The sequence below is a fragment of the Pelophylax lessonae genome, assembly GCF_965119305.1.
Source record: "Pelophylax lessonae genome assembly, chromosome: 4".
Taxonomy (NCBI): domain Eukaryota; kingdom Metazoa; phylum Chordata; class Amphibia; order Anura; family Ranidae; genus Pelophylax; species Pelophylax lessonae.
The window spans coordinates 518168093-518188806 of record NC_138771.1 but is presented as its reverse complement, the minus strand read 5'-3'; the positions used below and the strand labels follow the sequence as shown (position 1 = coordinate 518188806).

The following is a 20714-nucleotide window of genomic DNA, read 5'->3' as shown; positions in this document are numbered from 1 at the left end:
CACCCAGGCACAATTAAAATGAGACTTAGGTCTGGAAATCCGCTGAGCTTCTGTAGAACTCTCGGAATCAGAGTTAGAGGAGGAAGGCATATACTAGTTTAAACTGCCATGGCTGTGCCGAAGCATTCAAGCCCAACATGTTCCTCTGTAGTGATAGGGAAAAGAGCTGGCTTACTTTTCTGTTCTGCCAGGTGGCACACAGACCTATTTCTGGATGACCAAACTTTTGAACCAGGAGCTGAAACACTCTGGGATTCAGTTCCCACGCTGTTTGCTTGATGGAATGACTAAGAAGATCTACTTCCCAACGGTCCTTCCCTCTTATGTGTACAGCTGATAGAGAGATCACTCTCTGTTCTCTGTAATTGTCTGACTTACCTGGGTGACCCAGGTGCCCGAGTATGAGCTCCCTTTTAAAATGACTTGTCCAAGGTCACACGGAGCCAACATCAGGATAAGATCCTAGGTCTTCAGGAAGTCTCCCATGGCTACGCTGGCCGTCGGAGTACTTACCCTGCGTGGAGTGGCTCCTTCCCCGGTGAAGGCCAACATGTGGATCTGAACCCATGCCTGTCAGGAAGTCTCCCATCGCGGTGTGAGCACTTACCCTGTGAGCTATGACTGTTTCACCCTAGATGATCCCCCCCCCCCAGGAGCTTGCATCTGTGGGGATTCTTAAGGGTTACCATTGAGCCCAATGTCTGCCCTTTCTCCAATTTTGAGGAATCGTCCCCACTGCAGGGAAGATATTACCTGAGGGGAAAGAATCCTTGCTCGTCTAGGGATCTAGATCTAGAATATCCAGTGCATCGCCCAGAACGGCTGTTGATTGTAGTTCACACAGGAACAACATAATCTATAAAAAGTATTTTTAATCTCATTAAAAGAAGGAAAAAATGACAGGACCGCAGATCCAAGCAGAGAGCAAGGTCCTTAGTCCGGATTAGGCAGAAAAACGGAAGTCCTATAGCAGGAAGTGATGGTATACTCTTTTGGGACTGCTCCAGGGACGTAACCAAAAAGGATTCCGCCTAGTCCTACTCCTGAAGAGAGAGCAGCATAAAGCCCCAATGGTCTGAAGACAGAGCGGTGTCCGTCAGTGAAGAGAAATATATTTTTCAAAAACAGAAAAAGACAATCTTACCATCCATAGAATGGAACCCGATAACTGCTCAAACTGGTGTGAGCCACTCCACCGCGATTTCACTGTGGCAAGACCAAAGTCACCAATCTTTACCGTGAGGTCTTCATGAAGAAAAATATCTAGGGAAAGTTAAGGAAGGACAAGCTATGTTCCTAAAAGTTGGCTGAATAAAGAGGAGATCCCATGCATCCTCCTTGACCACTCAGGGTGGCTTCAGAAGGTCTCATCCCTTTTCCTACACCAATTGCGGCTGTATGGGGTCTTCCTGTCACCTCAAAAAGCAAACAAATATGCAAACAAGGCACTGAATACAGATTTTCAATGGGTCAAATTATCAGATCTCTCCCCTAAACCACAAGATCTTGCAGTATTGTACTGTGCATTAGCAACATGAAGAGCACAAATAACATGCACCTTTTCTGTTGAAGAGCCATACAACATTACAATAATCTGTTGGGGGGGGGGGGGGGAATTATATACAGTACTGTGCAAACCTTTTAGTCAGGTGTGAAGAAATGCAGTCACCCAAAAAGGTGCAGGAGTTTTCGGGGAATAGCTTTGCGCTATCCGCTTTTCCACAATTGGCGTAAGAGAATCGCGAACAAACTTGTACCGTGTTTTTTGGTGCCATTAGGAATAAATGGCACCCAAACACACGTGGTGTAATTTGCCTTGATAGATAGATAGATAGATAGATAAGATAAATAAGTTTGCAGAAAAGCTGCCCCAAACTTGCAAGGATCCTGTACGATGCTTCACTGTTGTCTGCAGATACTCTTTATTGTACCGCTCTACAGCCCGGTGAACAAACTCCCTCCTGCTACAGACAAAAATGTAAAATTTGGACTCTTCAGCCTAGAGCACCTACTGCCATTTTTCTGCACCCCAGTTCCTGTGTCTTTGTGCATAGTTGGGTCTCTTAGCTGCGTTTCCATGTCGGAAGTATAGCTTTTTGGCCACAATTCTTTCATGTAGACCACTTCTGGACAGACTTTTCCTGAACAGTAGATGGGTGTACTTGGGTCCCACTGGTTTCCACCAGTTCTGGCACTGCTGGAAATCTTCGGATGTCAAAGGGAAATAAGCATGTGTCGTCTTTCATCTGCTGCATTACTTTTCCCCGGCTGACCACTGCACTTATGATCCTCAATGTTGCCAATTTCTTTCTGCTTCTAAAAGACCTTGATTAGCGAATCTTGAAACCCCAGTCTGCTTTGAAATCTTTGCCTGGGAGAGACCTTGCTGATACAGTATAACTACCTTGTGTCTTGTTGCTGTGCTCAAGTCTTGCCATGGTGTCATGAAACGGTCTTCTACAACACAACCTCACCTCAGTAGCAGAGTTTGACCATTCTTCATGAAGTTTGATGCCTCCTACACAGTGGTTTCTGTTTCAGTTATTGACTGTTTCAACCTACATATGAAATTGATGATCACTGGTACCCGCTTGGTATAATAGGTTAATTACTTGACTTTGTGAAAGTGTGCAAGTGTAAGAATTGAAGACAAAAGGGTAGTCACGCCAAATTCGGATTCGATTTTTCTACTGTTCATTCACTTTGCATTTCGGAAGTTGATGAAAACAAACAAAAAAAAAAATATATATTTTTGAAAGCACTCTTACTTTACAGCATTTCTTCACACCTGCCTAAAACTTTTGCACAGTACTGTATGTGTATATATATATTTTATTGTCGAGATCTTGGAGAAGGCTTATCTTTCCGTCAAATTAATGTAAATGTTGAACAGTGCATGTGTAGGATGAGGAGTATGACATCATGTGATTTATCTTGTGCATGTGCAGTAGGACAATGGAGCTGAAGGGCAAACATAAGTGAGCCGGAACAGGGATGCAAATTAGAAAAAAAAAAAGAAAAGAAAAAGAAGAAAACAAAAAAGAAAAAAAAAAAAAGGAAAAAAAAAAAAAGAAGCTGGCTGTTGGGGGAGGAAACAAGCAGGAAAGAGGCAGAGTAAAAAATGGCGACAATAAATAAAAAGTTGAATGGACTTTTTTTTAAGCACTTGATTAGTTACATACCTTTACCTAGCTTAGGTAGATTTTACAGAGTGCTGTCTGATGCAAATGAATTTTAACACTAAAAACAGTAAAAAACTGGACTCTTAGAAGTTTGTTTGACACTCTCATTACACTATAAATACTTAAAAAAACACAAAGAAAGGGGTTCGGTAACTAGCAATTCTAACAGCAACACCTGTTCGTATATATGCTCCAAAATTGTACCAGATAATCTTTAGGAAGACGTGTTAGAAAAGGATACTATTGCTTTTCAGATCTCGGTGGATGATTGACTTGGCGTGCAAGTAGCTGAGACAAATGAGAAAATAAGTTAAAATATGAACTGAAAAAAAGTGGAAAAAAAAAAAAGAGAGAAGGGCTCAATATGCTTTAATCAGGGGCATAAAAATAGCCAGCAATCCTATAGGGCTTAGTAACAGAAGCGTCTACACCCAATTATAATGTGTCAAGGCAATTGGGTGGGTGGTGGTACTAGTCCCTTTCCCTGCCATCACTTAGCCCATCCAGATGGTCACGAGCAAGCCATTATCCTCTATGGAAGCCACAGGTGCAAATATGGTAGTGAATAGGATGCCGACTCCACTGCCTGCTATCATGGTTACCAGTGTGCTGACCAATAAGGATAGTGAAGTATCAAAAAATGAATGTCGTTTCAAGTTGTCCACACTCTCCAGCTTTGCAGGATGCAGGTTGGGCTCACTAGCTGCAAATGTCCATAAATCAAAAAGGCCAGTCAACGTATCACTGCTAATATAACTATTTAGCACAGGACAAATGATGCAACTAGTTTCATAATGCACTGAGAGGTTTTGAATAAAACACACTAAGTGCAGTGGTAAAACATCAGAGCCTTTGTGTTGTGCTAATTTTTTTAAGAAAGTTTTTTTTTTTTTTTTTAGCAGCGATACATTGAGCAGTCATCTCTGGTTTATCGAAATCGATGAACCCTGCTGGCATCTGAGGCCAAGGGGTATATTCCTAATGCCAAACCACACTTCTTTAAAAGGCCTTCAACAAGCTCCCACAGATTAGCCAGACCGGTTGTAACGTTCCATATACAATGGGCAACTTACTCCATGCCTTGTGCTGTCTGCCGTGCAATGTCAATAAGCTTGATCATTTCAAATTTGGTCTCTATGATGTGTAGATGGTGGTAGAGGCTGGAACCCTCACACCATTGGGTGACTATTGCCAGCTGGGGTTTGGTAGAATAGCCCATGAAAAGCAGGATATTCACATGCCGAGTTTTCCTGCAACAGAAAGGTCAGTTTAACACAACATCATTCAGTTCACCCATGTATTCCTATAATAGTCAAAACATTTGAATTTTGATGTACCTGTAAATTACATACAGTACATACACCTAAAGTGATTCAAAGGTCATAGGTTATATGCGGTTACCTTCAGATGATTAAACAATGGAAAAAGTGTTACACAGTCTGAACCCTAGTATATCCGAATTTACCCAGTCCACCCTGTGAGGCTCTAGTTTTTCAGCAAATATAAGGATCACAGAGAAAAAAAGGGGAGGGACCTGTGCCCTGTACTCCAAAATATGGAATTTACAGGTAGTAATTGTATAGCACAGGACACAAAAAACATTTCCTAGACCATGGGATGTCCCCATTCTAGATGCTGCCCAGACTTAAAGATCAGACCTCAATGTGGGATTGGGCAAAGAAGGAACAACTCATTCCCTGAGGGCAGAAGCCCTATCTATATCTATCTATATATATTTATTTTTTTTTAAAAAAAAGAAAAAAGGCGGCCAAATGAGCACACAGCCAAGTGGAATAAGGAATAAAATAATGAGGGTGAACCTTCCTATGGCTTTGGCCATAGTCTGGGGAACAGATAAAGTGGCTATAGCAAGATGTACGGCAGGGCCTGCCAGGGAAAAGCGGGACTTTTAAAAGGGTCTTCAAACACCTAATCTCTAAAGGAGAAGGTACCCTCAATTGAAACAGTAGATTGAGTATTCAGTGCAAGAACACCCAGGTCCACACCGAGGACAGACCATTTCTACGTTCATAGAATACAAGGCTTTGAAGTTGTCAGAATGAGAAAGTAACCTCTGAGCTAAACCAATCAGTGTATAAGGCCCAAGGCTTTCCACGAAAGGCCCTCATTTCTGTGCATTTGGGAGCATGTGTGGGCTGTGCAGCCCTAGGAGTATCTATCCAGAGACTAATATACTCTTCCTTAAGTCCACAGTAGACAGCATATGGTGAGAAGCTAAGGGAGAAACTGCTGTAAATTGTGATGGTGAAAGCCGCTTCTGCTAAATGTCTGCAATACCCATTTTATTCTGCCACAGTAAGTGTGCTACGAAATTCTGGTACATGAATATAGTAAAGGGGAGGAGAGCCGGGAGCGCATTTATAGCCGATAGCCTCCAGCAATGCCAGAAGTGGTAATAGCCTTTTGAATAAATTTAACAGAACCGCAGTAAACTTTGCCTTTGTCAGGCAGGCTATATGATGGTCATCTGTAAAGAAGCCCAGTTGGGGCTGGAACCCTGTTTATGTTAGACCCAGTCTTTCAACTTGAGAAGAACTTGGAGTTTCCTCAGGGCCCGCAGCAGATTAGCCCGTCTGTCCTATGTACTACCATTTCCAAGCACTTGTAATCCTTCACTGCAAAGTCAGGGTCTTCCCCTGCACTGTACTAAGAGAATGAATGTGGATTAAGGGGGTTCAGTGAATGAATGTGGATTAAGGGGGGGGGGGGTTCAGTGTGTCAGTTGTGAGGAAAACCCCAATTACCCAGGCAATGGATGTACATTGGATGAATTGGACAAAAAGGTGAGATAAAAAAAAAAAAAGCGATTAGCTTGCATTGTCGATAGGAAATGGCAGCTGGAAGTGCACAATTAGGAATCCTAAAAACACTACCTTACTAGCTGGAGAGGAACTTCTGGTAGTGAGGTAAAAAAAGCCAAATTTAAACAGATAAAAAAATTTACCCATAATGCCGAATAGCAAAACAAACGTAAGTAAAAAGCGATAAGTGCTGGTTCACACTTCCGCGTGTGCGGCGATTGCATGTAATATCGGAGCGCACTGCTCCTTCATTAAATGCGATCGGATGTGCAGTGCCAATTCAGCCATACAATTTGTATGGCTAAATTCGCACTGCACCCGCACCAAACACGCACATGAGGCATTTTTTCAGCCGCATCAGGATCGGATCGCATAGTGGTTCACACTTTTGCGATTCGATCCTGTGCGAACTGTCAGATCGCACTGCGATATGCGATCAAACTGGGGGTGTCATTAACATTTCATTGACACCCCCAGCGTATCGCATATGGCAGTGTGAACTGCCAGATGTGCGTTTGCGATGCGGGAACAGGCTGCAAATTCGCGCATTGCACAAGTGTGACCCGGCACTAAGAGGTCTATGTATAATAAGTACACTAGAACTATCTTGTATTATAGTAAGTGCCATCTAGTGGCCATAATGCAGTACAGTGCCCTGAAAAAGTATTTAAATTTTTCACATTTTGTCATGTTACAACTAGGGATGCACCAAATGTTCGGCGGCCGAACATTATTCGGCCGAAAATAGAAAAAATAGCACTTTCGGTGTTCGGCCGAATAAGTCAAAAGGCCGAATAATTTTGTGCCGAACAATAGGGCTGAACGATAGTCGATATAATATCGACTATCGTTCTGTGGCTGTAGGCGATATTCATATCGCCGAGGTCACGATATTTACATAGGCAGGGGGAAGGGACTCGGAGGAGGACAGGAGGACTCGCAGACTTCCGTGAAGCCGGGACACTTCAGCGGTGAGCATACATACATTACTCACTCGTGCACTGCAGCCCGCCCCACACATTCAGTGAGTCTTACTCTCCTCCCTAGTTTTTTCAATGGCACATTCAGGGAGCCAATCACGCCATGATTAGCTGCACAGCGAACCAATCACGCGTGCCTGCACACCTGATTGGTTCCGCTGTGCCGCTACTCACGGCGTGATTGGCTTCCTGAATGTGCCATTGAAAAAACTAGGGAGGAGAGTAAGACTCACTGAATGTGTGGGGCGGGCTGCAGTGCACGAGTGAGTAATGTATGTATGCGGCTGTGCTCCTTTCCAGGCTCCTACTAGTCCACCTCCAGCCTCCTACTACCACCACTATGAGAGACTGTCTGTCACTGTATAATCTGATCGAGTCCACACTGACACTGACTGACTGTCACTGAGTAATTGATGTTACCATATTAACCCTGACCTGCCCAGTGCCCTGTATCTGCAATTAAAATTTACAAGGCTGCCTGCATGCTTCCTGATTTCCATTCCCAGCATCCTTCCCAATCCCTACAGTGTCACTAACATTAACCCTATGGTACAAGGCTGCAGTGTGCACTGAATCCCATTCCCTACAGTAACATTTAGGGAGAGAGAGAGAGAGAGACATGAGAGGACAAGAGAGGACAAAAAATTGGCAAAATAAATGGAAAAAATGCGAAACACCGCGTTCGGTATTCGGCCTTCGGCCAAGCATTTCATTATTATTCGGCTTCGGCCAAGAATTTCATTTCGGTGCATCCCTAGTTACAACCAAAAAAAACGTAAATGTATTTTATCGGGATTTTATGTGATAGACCAACACAAAGTGGCACATAATTGTGAAGTGGAAGGAAAATAACTGGTTTTCAATTTTTTTTACAAATAAATATCTGAAAATGGTGGCGTGCATTTGTATTAAGCCCCCTTTAATCCGATACCCCTAACAAAATTCTAGTGGAACCAATTGCCTTTAGAAGTCACCTAATTAGTAAATCGAGTCCACCTTTGTGTAATTTGATCTTAGCATAAATACAGCTATTCTCTGAAGCCCTCAGAGGTTTGTTAGAGAATCTTCGCGAACAAACAGCATCATGAAGGCCAAGGAACACACCAGGCCAGGGAAAAAGTTGTGGAGAGGTTTAAAGCAGGGTTAGGTTATAAAAAAAAAAAAAAAAAATATCCTAAGCTTTGAACATCTCACAGAGCACTGTTCAATCCAACATCCAAAAAATGGAAAGAGTATGGCACAACTGCAACCCTACCAAGACATGGCCGTCCACCTAAACTGACAGGCCGGGCAAGGAGAGCATTAATTAGAGAAGCAGCTAAGAGGCCCATAGAAACTCGAGGAGCTTTAGAGATCCACAGTTCAGGTGGGAGAATCTGTCCACAGGACAACTATTAGTCGTGCCGTTTGTGGTTTGCGAGACGCCATGTGCAAAACACAGCAAACATGTGGAAGAAGGTGCTCTGGTCAGATGAGCCCAAAATTGAACTTTTTGGCCTAAAAGCAAAACGCTATGTATGGCGGAAAACTAACACTGCACATCATCTTGAACACACCATCCCCACTGTAAAACATGGTGGTGGCAGCTTCATGTTGTGGGGATGCTTTTCATCAACAGGGAAGCTGATCAGAGTTGATGGGAAGATGGATGGAGCCAAATATTGGGCAATCTTAGAAGAAAAAAATTAAGAGTCTGCAAAAGACTTGAGACTGGGGCACCTTTCATCGGGACAACAACCCTAAACATACAGCCAGAGCTACAATGGAATGGTTGAGATCAAAGCATAGTCATGCGTTAGAATGACCCAGTCAAAAGTCCAGACCTAAATCCAATTGAGACCCTGTGGCAAGACTTGAAATTTGCACAGACGCTCTCCATCCAATCTGAAAAGGCTTGAGCGATTTTGAAAAAAAAAAAAATAGGTAAAAATTTCACTCTCTAGATGTGCAAAGCTGGTAGAGACATTCCCAAAAAGACTTGCAGCTGTAATTGCAGCAAAAGGTGGTTCTACAAAATATTGACTCAGGTGGCTGAATAGAAATGCACACCACACGTTTCAGATATTTAAAAAAAAAACAATTAAAAACCATTTATCATTTTCCTTCCACTTCACAACTATGTGCCAATTTGTGTTGGTCTATCACATAAAAGCCCAATAAAATACATTTACGTTTTTGTTTGTTTTAGCGCTTACAATCAGACAAGAAGTTTATTTATAAGACAGAATAGGGCAAGTTTTGTTGGAGCTGTGCGGTTGTGTAACATTCAGAAAACTTTTTATACATGGACCTCCAAGGGTGTAAACTCCTTCACACGGGTGCCCTGTAAACGGCTTGTGTGCATGGCACTGCAGTATGTCTTGTAAGATAGAGAAATAGTGTGTGGCAAAGCCATTAGGACATGTACATCTAGGAACCAGTTATATATAAGAGGATAGGGAAACCCCTTTCTTACCTTGTTCATGTCACCGGTCCCATTCAGGGTGTAGGCTTTAACTGCTAAGGTGGGCATACCATCAAAAGGAGTCTTTAGGGTCTGGGTGCCATAGGAATGAACGATGGCCCAAACAGCGCACTGTGGCTAACTGTACCTGCTGCACCATGTGCCAAAGTGAGCACCAAGCGCATTATCCAGTTTTTTTTTTTTTTTTAAGCCCGTAGCGTGTGAAACACACTCAAAAGGCTTCACCCGGTGCATAAAAAAGTGCACACACACAAACGTGAGGAACACAAAAAGTGCACAGGGTGTGCGAACACAAATGGTCTTCCCTCCGAAGAGGTAGGACCCGAACCTCGATCCCCCGGGGCGCAAGACTCCTGACAGGGATTTGAGGTACTCGTGGTCTGTCTGGCCGAAACCAGACTGACCCCGTTCTTCAGGGGGACTGCCGAAACAGCCCCCACCGAGTACTAAGTAGGGCTCCCCCGAAGGGAGACCCCATGAGAGGGGGCGGACTAAGCCAAAAGGCCATATCCACCCCCTCCCAAGACTCAAGGCAGGGCCCGAGGACCCACACCCTACAAGTCGTGCCAGTGAAAAAAGGTGATAGAAAGTGACAAACTACAAAGAAAAAGCACACACAAACAAAAAAGTGGGGAAGGGGGAAGTGGAGAGGTGAATTAGTGCCCTTGTGAAAATACAAGGGCAGGCCTTCCGGCCGGAATAAAAATTCCTCTGGTCGAAGCCAAAGGGCCTTGCCCAAGAGGCAGGTGCTTAAAAAAGTGTGCGTAGGTGCAGTGACCATGGTGCCGAAAAACTCAAGGCGAGCTGCCCCTCACCAGTGAGAATTAAGGCACCCCTGGGCTGCCACCCCAGGGGTACATACACTACGGGCTTTTTCTACCCCGGCCCAAAGGCCAGACCAAGTGTAGCCCTATCCTACCAGGAGGCATCAGAACTATAGACAGCTTAGGGTGAGCCTGCCTTCAACTGGGGACAAGCCTTTTGCAAGGCCAGATTCAACCCAGGAGGAAAGGCCCTCCCACCGCCATCCGCCGTTCCTTACCAATCACATCCAGGAGCAGTACTAACCAGTCGGACAAGCTGGTTTTCTCGCTCCCTTCAAACTGGTAGGGGCGGACCCATTCAAATCAGAAGGCAATGGACCCCTCCGGCTTTCTCTGATGTGGCTTACTTCCCAGTCCCCCGGTTGTTCCGGAGCGCCCTGGTTCATGTCGGCCCCCACCGATACTAACCATCAGGTTCCATACCAACTGATAAGAACAGATATTACACTTGATCTTAGCCAAAAGGCCGAGAAGCGACCAAGCGCATTATCCAGTGCCCAAAGTAAACATTGCATGTTGGCCATACTGCCACAGGATCTGGGTATGGGTCCCAAGGTGTACTCGAGGTTAACTGTTCTGGCAACTGCTAGTGAGCCATGAAAGCAATAAGCAGTCAGATCTTGACAAAGGTGCAAGTCAAATTAAATAAACTACACCTGGTGAAAAAAAAATAGTAGGAAATTGTTCTCCATCACCTAAGGACACCAGCAAAAAACTGGAGCCAAAGCTTTAGCCAGTGCCCCATCACCTGAAAGTAGCAGCATAAAATCAATGGTCAATTAGTCAACTCCAGAGTCCTGTACTGTGCGATAAAGATACTATTTGTTAACTCACCTGATACAGATACAAGAAATTTTATCTTAAATTTGTATTGCATAAATGCAGTGTAGAAAAAAAGGTCAAAGACCTGGCTAGTATGTGAAGCAGAGGTGTCCAGGTCATCACAGTTCACAAGCATCCCTGCCCCTTCCAGTCTCCTGCACATTCTTACCGGCCAGTGAAGCGGCTTGTATGATGGCCAGCCAGGCATGTCAGAGCGACCCTAGATTTTTCAGTAACAGAAGGATTCTTTTTCAAAAGACAGTTTCTTTAGATGGAATCTATAAGGGCTCTGTTTTTTATGGTCTCTTTACCTTATTTAGTAAAAAGCCTGTTTACAGGCTCTAAGGCTCTTGGGTTGCCTCATCCCTTATTCAAGCGCTCAATCGGACATATACAGCCTTAAAGCAGGCAGCTACTGAAATAGTGCCCTGGAGATCTTTTATTGTGTAGTAAATGATCATATGGAAAACAAGGACTGCACACATAAAAAGACGTAAAACATCAGTGTTAAGTCATTTAAACTTAAATCCATCACAAATAATTCTAAACTCTAAACAGTATATTATGCTTGATAAATAGGGGGGTTGAACAGACTTTAAGACTTACCTGAGCACGCCTACTTCATTTTTAAAGGCTTGTAGTTGCTGAGGAGTTGGTGCAGTTACATTCAACATTTTCACAGCTACATCTCCTGAAACAACGCAGACAGAAGAGCTGAATCAGCAAGGCAACATTTTCTGTGACAACTACAAATAGCGGGACGGAAAAGGAAAGCCACTTAAAGAAAAAGAAAATGTAAATTGAAATCCATTTGATTTGATTTATTATGTTCAGTATATCTGACACATTGCTAAAAAAAAAAAAAAAAAAAAAAAAAGTCTGAAAGGGATTTTAAGCAAGCAATGTGTCAGGGTTTTAGAGTAATTTTCCTATGCAAAGGAAAATGAGAGGTTTATTTTAATGCCAGCCCCAACAACGTCTCCAATTTTCAGCAGAAAATCATCAAGCACCAACAATGTCACGTGCAAAGATGGGAAAAAAGTCACAGGCCTAGTGTAACCCTTAAAAATGAACCTAGCCCTTCTTGATTTAGGATATTCTTTACTGGAGTTTTCCTTTAGGGGGATTAGGAGAACCTTAACAGAAATTGAAACAAACAATTCAGTACCATGCCACTTTCCCTTATACACTGTCCCAAAGGATCCAGATCCTATTCTCTGTCCGACTGTGATTTGTCCATCTGGAATTTCCCAATCGTCACTGGAATCTCGGCGTCCAAGCGTTTTCTGCAAAGAGGACAGCATTGAAAACCTGTAAATTATGTAGCATGCACATGCAGTTTCAAAGTGGACCTAATCATATTTCTCTAGGGTAAAGCTTGAATAATTGCTAAGTAAGCCATGACAAAACTCCTCTGCCTACCAATATATACAGGTACCTACCAAAAATTATATGATACATGATCTTTACAGCAAGCAACATTGGAGCATAGTGGGAGGAGAAAGGGGACATTGGCCACTGCTAAAAAGTGGAATCTGTGTTAAGACAGAGCCACTGATTGGCATAACGTTGCTCCTCATCAGCATCTGTGTGATCTGACTAGTGATAAACCGTCAGAGCCATATTAGATTACCAATAGGCTTTGGGGAGGAGTGGAAATTGACTGAGCAAACTATAAATATGCTCAACACTCCCTGGACAACTGAATTTTTTATTATTATTATATTTAGCACCAATAATACATGGCCAAAAGCTTAGGGGCACCTACATGAGCTTGTTGGATATCCCATTCCCAAACCATAGTCATAGGGAGTTAGCTTCCCCTTTGCAGATATATCAGTCTCCACTCTTTGTGAAAAGGCTTTCCACGAGATTTAGGGGTATGGTCTGTGGAAATGGGTTCCCAATAAGCCAGAGAAAATTTGTTAGGTCAGGTACGGATTTGGATGCAAAGTTCTGGTGCATTAAAATTCATCTCAAAAGGTATTCAGCAGGGTTGAGGTCAGGGCTGCCTGTGTGTGCCATATCTTTATGGAGCTGGCTTTGTGCACCTGATCTCAGTGAAGGAAAAAACTAGTGGGACCAGTGCTACGGATTTGGATGTTGATCTACTGTAGGATAAAATTTGGGGGTGTAAGCTGCCACCAACTTACCCCTTAGGAATGGGGTACAATATCAAAGTGTTATATGGGATGTTGGTTGTGGTGCTACCCTAATAAATATTAGTTTGCACAGACTGTGTGATATCTTCGTAAAAGTGCTATAGTGCATAAATTAATGTCAAAAAGTACAAAATTGCAAAAACTATTTAGGAAGTGGATTTTACATATTTGCATTGGTAATCATTTTTGCAATTTTGTACTTTTTGACATTTATTAATTTATGCACTATAGCACTTTTACGGAGATATCACACAGTCTGTACAAACTAATATTTATTAGGGTAGCGCCACAACCAACATCCCATATAACACCTGATCTCAGTGTCCACTTGGTTATGTTCTTCACCCTAACCCAGAGCCCTGTTAAACATCAGGGTCCTCGAAGAATTAGGTCAACCATTATGTTAGAGTGACTCTTACAGAAGGGACAACTGACAACAGTGTGTTGCCTTGTATACAGATAACACCAATTCCTATTTGGCTTTAAGACCATATATTGCTTATGCTAACTAGTTGTTTTCTACCAATAACATGCAGGTGACAGGTGCACTTGATACTCACCACCCTACTCCTGTCTTCAGTGGAGGACGAGGAAGATTTGCGCTCTCTTTGTTGCCCTGGGGATTTCTGGAGAGCCTTCACATTGGTAAGGGATCCGGGGAGAGAGGCTGGAGGGGTCGCTGATAACCCTGGCGTGGAACCTGCCAAACGAGAAAACAAATCTAAATAACAGAAGAAGAAAAAAAAAAAGAGTGAAATTTTATTCAGGCTGGCTTTTAATTGCTGATTTGGCATTTTTTTTTGTTCTCCGCTGTTAACTTCCAGGTCAAGGTCTCTCCTCCAAGAACTTCATCATGACCATTTCTGCTGGCTTGCTTTAATATTCATCCAGACTGTTAATGACACCCTATGGGCAAAGCCCTATCTTGGCCAAGCTATGGGGATGGCATTTTAATTGCTAAGCAGCAAAAACTTAAAGTGATACTAAACATAAAAAAGTTTCTTACCTTGCATTGCTTAGACCAAGATAAAAAACATTTTCAGTTTCCCTGTGCCCTCCCTACCCTGTTTAAAGGGGAAGAGTGGGGAGAAGAGATCAGTGCTGTGCATGACTGCATCTTTTCTCCCCTCTCTTCCTCTTTACACAGCATTCAAACAGCTGCAGGAGCCATTGGCTCTTGCTGTTGGCAATCCGATGCAGGGAGGAGGAACGAGCCTAAGTCCCGCTGTGTAAGTCTACGGAGCGCGGCTCCATAGATACACAGGTCAGGAGCAGGCACGCACAGTTTGTCCCCCATAGCAAACTGCTTGCTATGGGGACACAAAAAGAAGAGGAGGAGCCAAGATCGCCGCCAGGGACCCGAGAAGAGGAGGATCGGGGCCACTCTGAACAATACCACTGCACAGAGTAGGTGAGTATAACATATTTGTTATTTTAATTAAAAATTAGACTTTAGTAACACTTTAAGTTAACCTTTTGGAAAAAAAATGAATGCACATATTTCTGTAGCAATTAAATGTGTATTTATTATTTTTCCCCACAGGAGCCTAGAAAGCATTGCCCCGTGATCAGTAGATAACAGATGGAATGGAATGCCAGGCTTCTGTAGACTCTACCTGCAGACAGTAAAGCTATGAGCTCGTACTTTCTGTATGTGAAGCATTAAGATCAAAGAATTACCAGAGTGCTCATCAGTACCCTCCCAATTCACTAAGAACTACGAGCTGTCTGCCGCAATGGCAGACGGTACTGGTAGTCTATTTACAGGAAACAAAGCCCCACGCAGCCAAGATCACCAATGGGAGATGGTGTTGTCTGCACTCTCACAGGTTAGATTATCCCTCCCCCCTCCCCCCTAAATTTACACAGGTATTTTTTCTACATCAGACATAACACTCCAGAAAAACAATTTGCCTGGCATCGTAGGGAGAATCCATTTTGTCTTAATCCTTTTTGTCTTAAATAATAATGCCCTGCCACTTTGATCCAAGTGATGTTGAGATGTCCAAAACTTCATGCATACTGGAAAGGGGTTCTGACTGCTATAAAATCTGTTTTTGAGGTTACTTTAGCAGAAGATCCAGGGATAGGTTTATTTAACATGTTGGATGAGGCTATTTTACCAGAAAATACATATGTCCCCATCACTCGAGAATTAATTGCTCATAAATGGTTAACCCCCTATTCCCACATCTTGGAAGAACTAAAAACATAAATCATACTTTATCTAAAGAAAAGCTAATCTACCAACATACAAACAGCTCAAATTAATTTGAAAACATTTGGAAAAGGTGGCTTGTTACCCCGGGTTTAGCTCTGATGTCATTAATTCTGAATAGATGGTCTTTAAAAAGGGGGAGACTGGCTTGTGTATCCTATAATGGAGGGTACTTAGGTATTCATGCCAGTTATTATATGGTTTATGGCTGTATGAAATATATGTGGGATTAAGAAGGCAAGACGCTGAAATTTTTATTGTTTTTTGTGTTGTTTTAGTGTTTAGTATATTTACATTGGATTTTTCCTTTGTTATTGTATAAGAAGGATTTAAGATGTTATTTTTTATTTATTTTATTTCAGTTACTTATATAGCGCTGTCAATTTATGCAGCGCTTTACATATACATTGTACATTCACATCACTTCCTACCCTCAAAATTACATTTCGGGAAGGCTTATAATATATTGCCATTATAACTGATATTTAATTGCATTGGATTGTTGGTATTGTAAAATAAATGTTTTACAAAATTATTGCAGGACCATTTATCAACTGTCAATGGCACTATTGTATTCTCTACTGAGAATATCCTTGCAGGAATATTTTATGGGCATTTTTTAGAAATGGGTTTATTCTTAGACACTCATGTTCCCCAAATTAACCCCTGAAAGCAGAGACCTCTAGGACTCGGACCATACACTTATCACGCTAATGGAGGTTCCTAACTCTTTACCTCCCAACAGGACTCCTGGTGCAGATAGCCTCCCAGCAGAAGTCCATATAAATAATCATTTACATCTACTCCATCTCCTGCGCAAACACACATCACCCTAATAAGGATCACTCCAAGCCAGACTCTTTATTACCCCATCTACTGCTAGCTAAAGTTCAATTTTTTTTTGGTTAAGGCTTTAGCTCTCTGGTGATCTAAACTTATACCTCAACTAGTGACCTTCGACCACTCTGAATTTTACCTTCAAACGTTGACTGCTAAAAAAATATTGAGAATTCCCCTCAATATGCAATCTAATTTGCAAAGCTTGGGCAACAGGGCAATAGTTTTTATTGACGTTGCTAAGCGTTGGATACTGTTGCATGACCACATGCAGGAGGTGCCATGTTTTATGGGCAGAAGTCCACAGTTTGTTTAAACTAGTTAAGTTTAAGGAAAAATGCAAACGTTGGATCCAGTTGCCCCCGAATAGAGTTGGGGGGGGGGCAGAGAACCTTTTAGGATGGCTACCTGAAATGTTATATATTACTCACAATACCCCCATATGGATACCTAAAAAGATCCCACAAAATAGAAATTGTTGTGAGGACGTTGGATGGCAATCCCTTCAATTCAAACTAGGAACACTATACCTTTCTAGAAAGAAGGGGGTAGGCAGTCCCCAAACCATGGTTGTAATATCTAGCAGCACAGCTACAGCACTTTGGAGGATGGCACTGGACTCTATGGGCTATTCTAACCAAACGTTGACAGAGACACTATACTTCATGAAATAACTGACTAATATCTTTAGATCATGCACAGTACCCTACCCTCACCCTATACCATAAGACCTAGGCCCAAATAAAAGCAACCATCAACTATCAAGGTTTCAATGAGTATACCAATTTGTGGCATAATAAATACATCACAGAGCTGATTGTTATGGAACAAAGCTGGCACCTTGCTCAGCTAAACCTTACTGGTAACACTTAAAATTCTTCCAATCCTCTGCTTGCAGCTCACATAACTTACTATCATTATGGTGACAAGAACAATGGGTGAAGGACCTAGGTCAGATTACAGAAGAGCAGTGGCTTGAAACCCTGCAAAAAACACCATTAATATTTAGATTACCTTGGGGCATTATGTTTTACTACACAGAGTATATTGGAGCCCCTCATATTCCACTTTCCTCGAAGAGACTCTCCATTATGCCTTAGGGAAAAGGGAACCTCGCTCACATGTTCTGGAAATGCCAGAGACTAGTCAGATACTAGTAGGAGGTGTTTGATATCATTAATTGGGCATTCCAACTACATTGTTCTCCTGAGTTTTCAAAGACTGGTCTTCTGTGAATTTTGGAGTTTCCATGTGATGAACGTTATCTGAAAGAGGCAGTAACCAAAACCCTGTACTTGGGCAGGAAAACACTTGCAAAGCCCTGACCGCCTTCCCCAACACACCTGATGAATAGATATGGGGATTGCCATCCTACACATTAACCTGCACCCACAGGGGTAGTTCTCAAAAATCTGAAGACATATGGTGCAGATGGCCTACTGACCCCAGCTTAGCACCACTTGCTTTAGTCCCAAACAGTTTTCAGATTAGTACCAATCTTTATTGCTTGAAACTTTTTTTTATTCAGACTAACATCTTTCTCATGCAACTACAACTCAAATTGATATGATGTACATTCTGGCTGTTTGAAGTTCTACTCTGATCAGTAGATAGCAGGCTGCACTTTAAATCCTTCGGTCTCTGCAAGCCACATTGTTCTTTTTCTAGAATCACAAAAATGTAAAAAAAATTGAAGAAAGTTGTTCTCCAAAATTAGTTTTGCGATGAAAAATAAGAATGCTTAAAATATAACTAAAAGGTAAGACTTGTTTTAGTTTTGGATAGAGTGGAGATGTCCGTTTTTATTGTTGTCTGTGCCCCTTCTATATTTGTCCTATTTACCATGATCATTGAAAGTTAAAGTAAAAGAAAATCTCAAATGTTGGGTTGTCCCCAAAAAAAGTAACAGAAAGGAAACCTTTCCGATGGGGTCACTAGTTCTGGTGACTTGGGGGTCCCCAAGGAATTCCCTTAATTTTTAGGGAGTTCCTCTGATTTCCTGTTTGGCTATGGGACAGGAAGTAAAGGGAAATTTCCAAAAATGAGACACAGATGGCGGAAAAAAAAAAAAAAAAAAACGTGACCGGTTATAACCCTCCCTTACTCTTACCAAAATGAAAAAAAAAAAAAAAAGGTTTTGCCTGTAGTTCTACTTTAAAGCCGCATTGAGCTAAACTAACTAGTAATATTTCAAGATGTCAGTGCTGACTCACAAGGGTGATGTTCAATCGCAATCTTCCACGTGATTGTATGCGCATTGCGACTCCTTTTTTTATGAGCAACATGAAAAAAGGCATAGATCGGACTACTACTCATTCGGGGCAATCAGTCATAATTAAAATGCATTACTGTTTAACAGTTTGAACAACCACAAGAAAAAAAAAAAAAGAAACAAACCAGGTGATTGACACTAATACCAAAGGTTAGACTGTATGTGAAAAAATACCCCAAAAAAATACAGTTTAAAACATGTAATTAAAGAAACGCAAATAAAAACTGTAAATAAAAGTGTCCCAGAAAAGGAAAATTAAAAAAAAATTTACACATACCTCTCTGTCCGTGCTGCTGAACACTACTACAGTTCTTGGGTGTGTCAGTCTCCTAGTTCTCCCACCGACCCCTGTCTCATTTTATGCATTGTAATGTATTTAGAGCTCTCTTCAAATGAGGAATGTGGCAGTGTGGGTGACAGGAGAGGCAAGCATAAACTTTCTTCTTTTCAGGTAACATTTTTATTTTCAGGATCAGTTTGGAGACAATGTCACTTTAATAAATGTGTCCATCCAAAATTATTATTTCGATTTTGTTAAGGTGTGTGGTGGTTTAAAGTGAACCTGTCAACATACAATGTGTTTGTAATAAGTTCCTTCCACTCTGAGAAAGAGAAGGAAAAGCTAGTTCCTGCTCTCCCTTCTAGGTTATTTTAAAATAGAAGAAGATAAAAGTAGCAGCGATGGCAGCCAATAGAGTCCTCAAAAGACAGCATGGACTGTCAAGGTGGTTCAAGTTTCCAGCATATACAAAAACTCGAAATATCAGTTTTGGATGGACTAACCCTTTAAAAAGATTTAAAGTGCTATACTTTTTTCTTTATATACTAAAGAAAAGGTAAACGAAAATAACACATCACACTACAAATGTACAATCAAAAACTACTTCTATTAGACACCCCAAATGCATCCTTGCTAGAATGCACAGAAAAAACACACACGTGGAGATACTATAAAGAGCTTAGTGGTAGGAGAGGTGACAAAATATATTCTTTTTTTTAAGTTAGACCAGGTAGGTGTAAGCTTTCATGCACATACACTGCTAAAAGTGCCTCAACGGTCAGCACAAACTCCTAAAAATTCATAGTATCAGTTAACATTTAATAAACTATAACTATATAGCACACCGTGCTCAAGAAAAAAACAAACAAAAAACTAAGCAGTGTCTGTGTTGCACACTTATACAAGCGGTGCAAGCAGTGGAAGAGACAGTTTTTTTGGGTTTTGAATTCAAGAAGTTTAAAGTGAACGTGTGGCCAGGCTATGGACTTTCAAGTATTTACTTATTCTTACCAAGCAGTACAATTATTGGAACAATTATTTACCTCTGCAGCTGCAGGCACTATGGAGCTAATCATCCTCAGATGAAGTAAAGGTGTTTAAGTCATCTCTCTCCACAGCTCTGCTCATTCTTCCTTCCTCCTGCCAGCAGTGACACAGCAGCTGAGCTCACCCTGCTCCTCCTTGCCAGAAATGACTCGCAGCTCAGCTTATCCTGCTAGCAGTGACTAAGCAGATTAGCCCACCATATTCCCCTTTTTTAGCAGTAGCTCCGCTATCCCTGTCCCCCTTTCCAGCAATAGTTTAAAAACTTAGCACCTCCTTCTCAGCAGTGACTCGCAGCTCACCCCCCCCCCCCCTGCTTTTCAATCCAAGCAGCAGCTAAGCAGCCTTCCAATCTTTAACATGTAAACAAACTGAACATTTGCTCTGGGCAGGGTGAGCTGCTGAGAGAAGAACTTCTTAGTTATTCTGCTGTAAACATATGGAGGAATGATTGCTCCATGGTTACTACAGGTACAGAGATCACAAGGACTTGGTGACTTGTTTTAAAGCCCATGTACTGCTTGCTAAGAATATGTAAATACCTGGATTGTCTATCGCCTGGTCACAGGATCACTTCAAGGTGAGGGGTTAGGTAAAATAAACAGCCCAACTACCTCTGCAAACGGGGTCAGACTCAAAATCAAAGACTATTTCACTGGGGAGTGTATGGAGGAGTGGGCTGGGGTTCCGATTGTGGTATTTCCGAAGGCAGCGGGTCGGCTGGACCTGAGGGGCTGCGGGAGAAACACAGGCGTAAAGAAAGCAAAGGGGAGGAAAAAAATAAAGGAATGGGGGATGAAGGAGGTA

The 20714-nt window shown here is 42.1% G+C and overlaps 1 protein-coding gene across 4 annotated transcripts in view; it reads right to left on the bottom strand.

The window, feature by feature from the left end:
* Positions 1-20714, bottom strand: part of BRAF (B-Raf proto-oncogene, serine/threonine kinase) — a 172100-nt gene that overhangs the window by 18252 nt on the left and 133134 nt on the right. For 2 of the 4 annotated variants that reach the window (XM_082254636.1, XM_082254635.1), the window contains exons 10-16: positions 20522-20641; positions 13817-13956; positions 12263-12380; positions 11701-11785; positions 4256-4432; positions 3424-3470; positions 1145-1263 (exon numbers count right to left, since the gene is read on the bottom strand). In XM_082254636.1, the coding sequence (XP_082110762.1) occupies positions 1145-1263; positions 3424-3470; positions 4256-4432; positions 11701-11785; positions 12263-12380; positions 13817-13956; positions 20522-20641 (806 nt within the window). The remainder of the gene's footprint in view (positions 1-1144; positions 1264-3423; positions 3471-4255; positions 4433-11700; positions 11786-12262; positions 12381-13816; positions 13957-20521; positions 20642-20714) is intronic. The other 2 variants (XM_082254638.1, XM_082254637.1) reach the window with 1 other exon arrangement.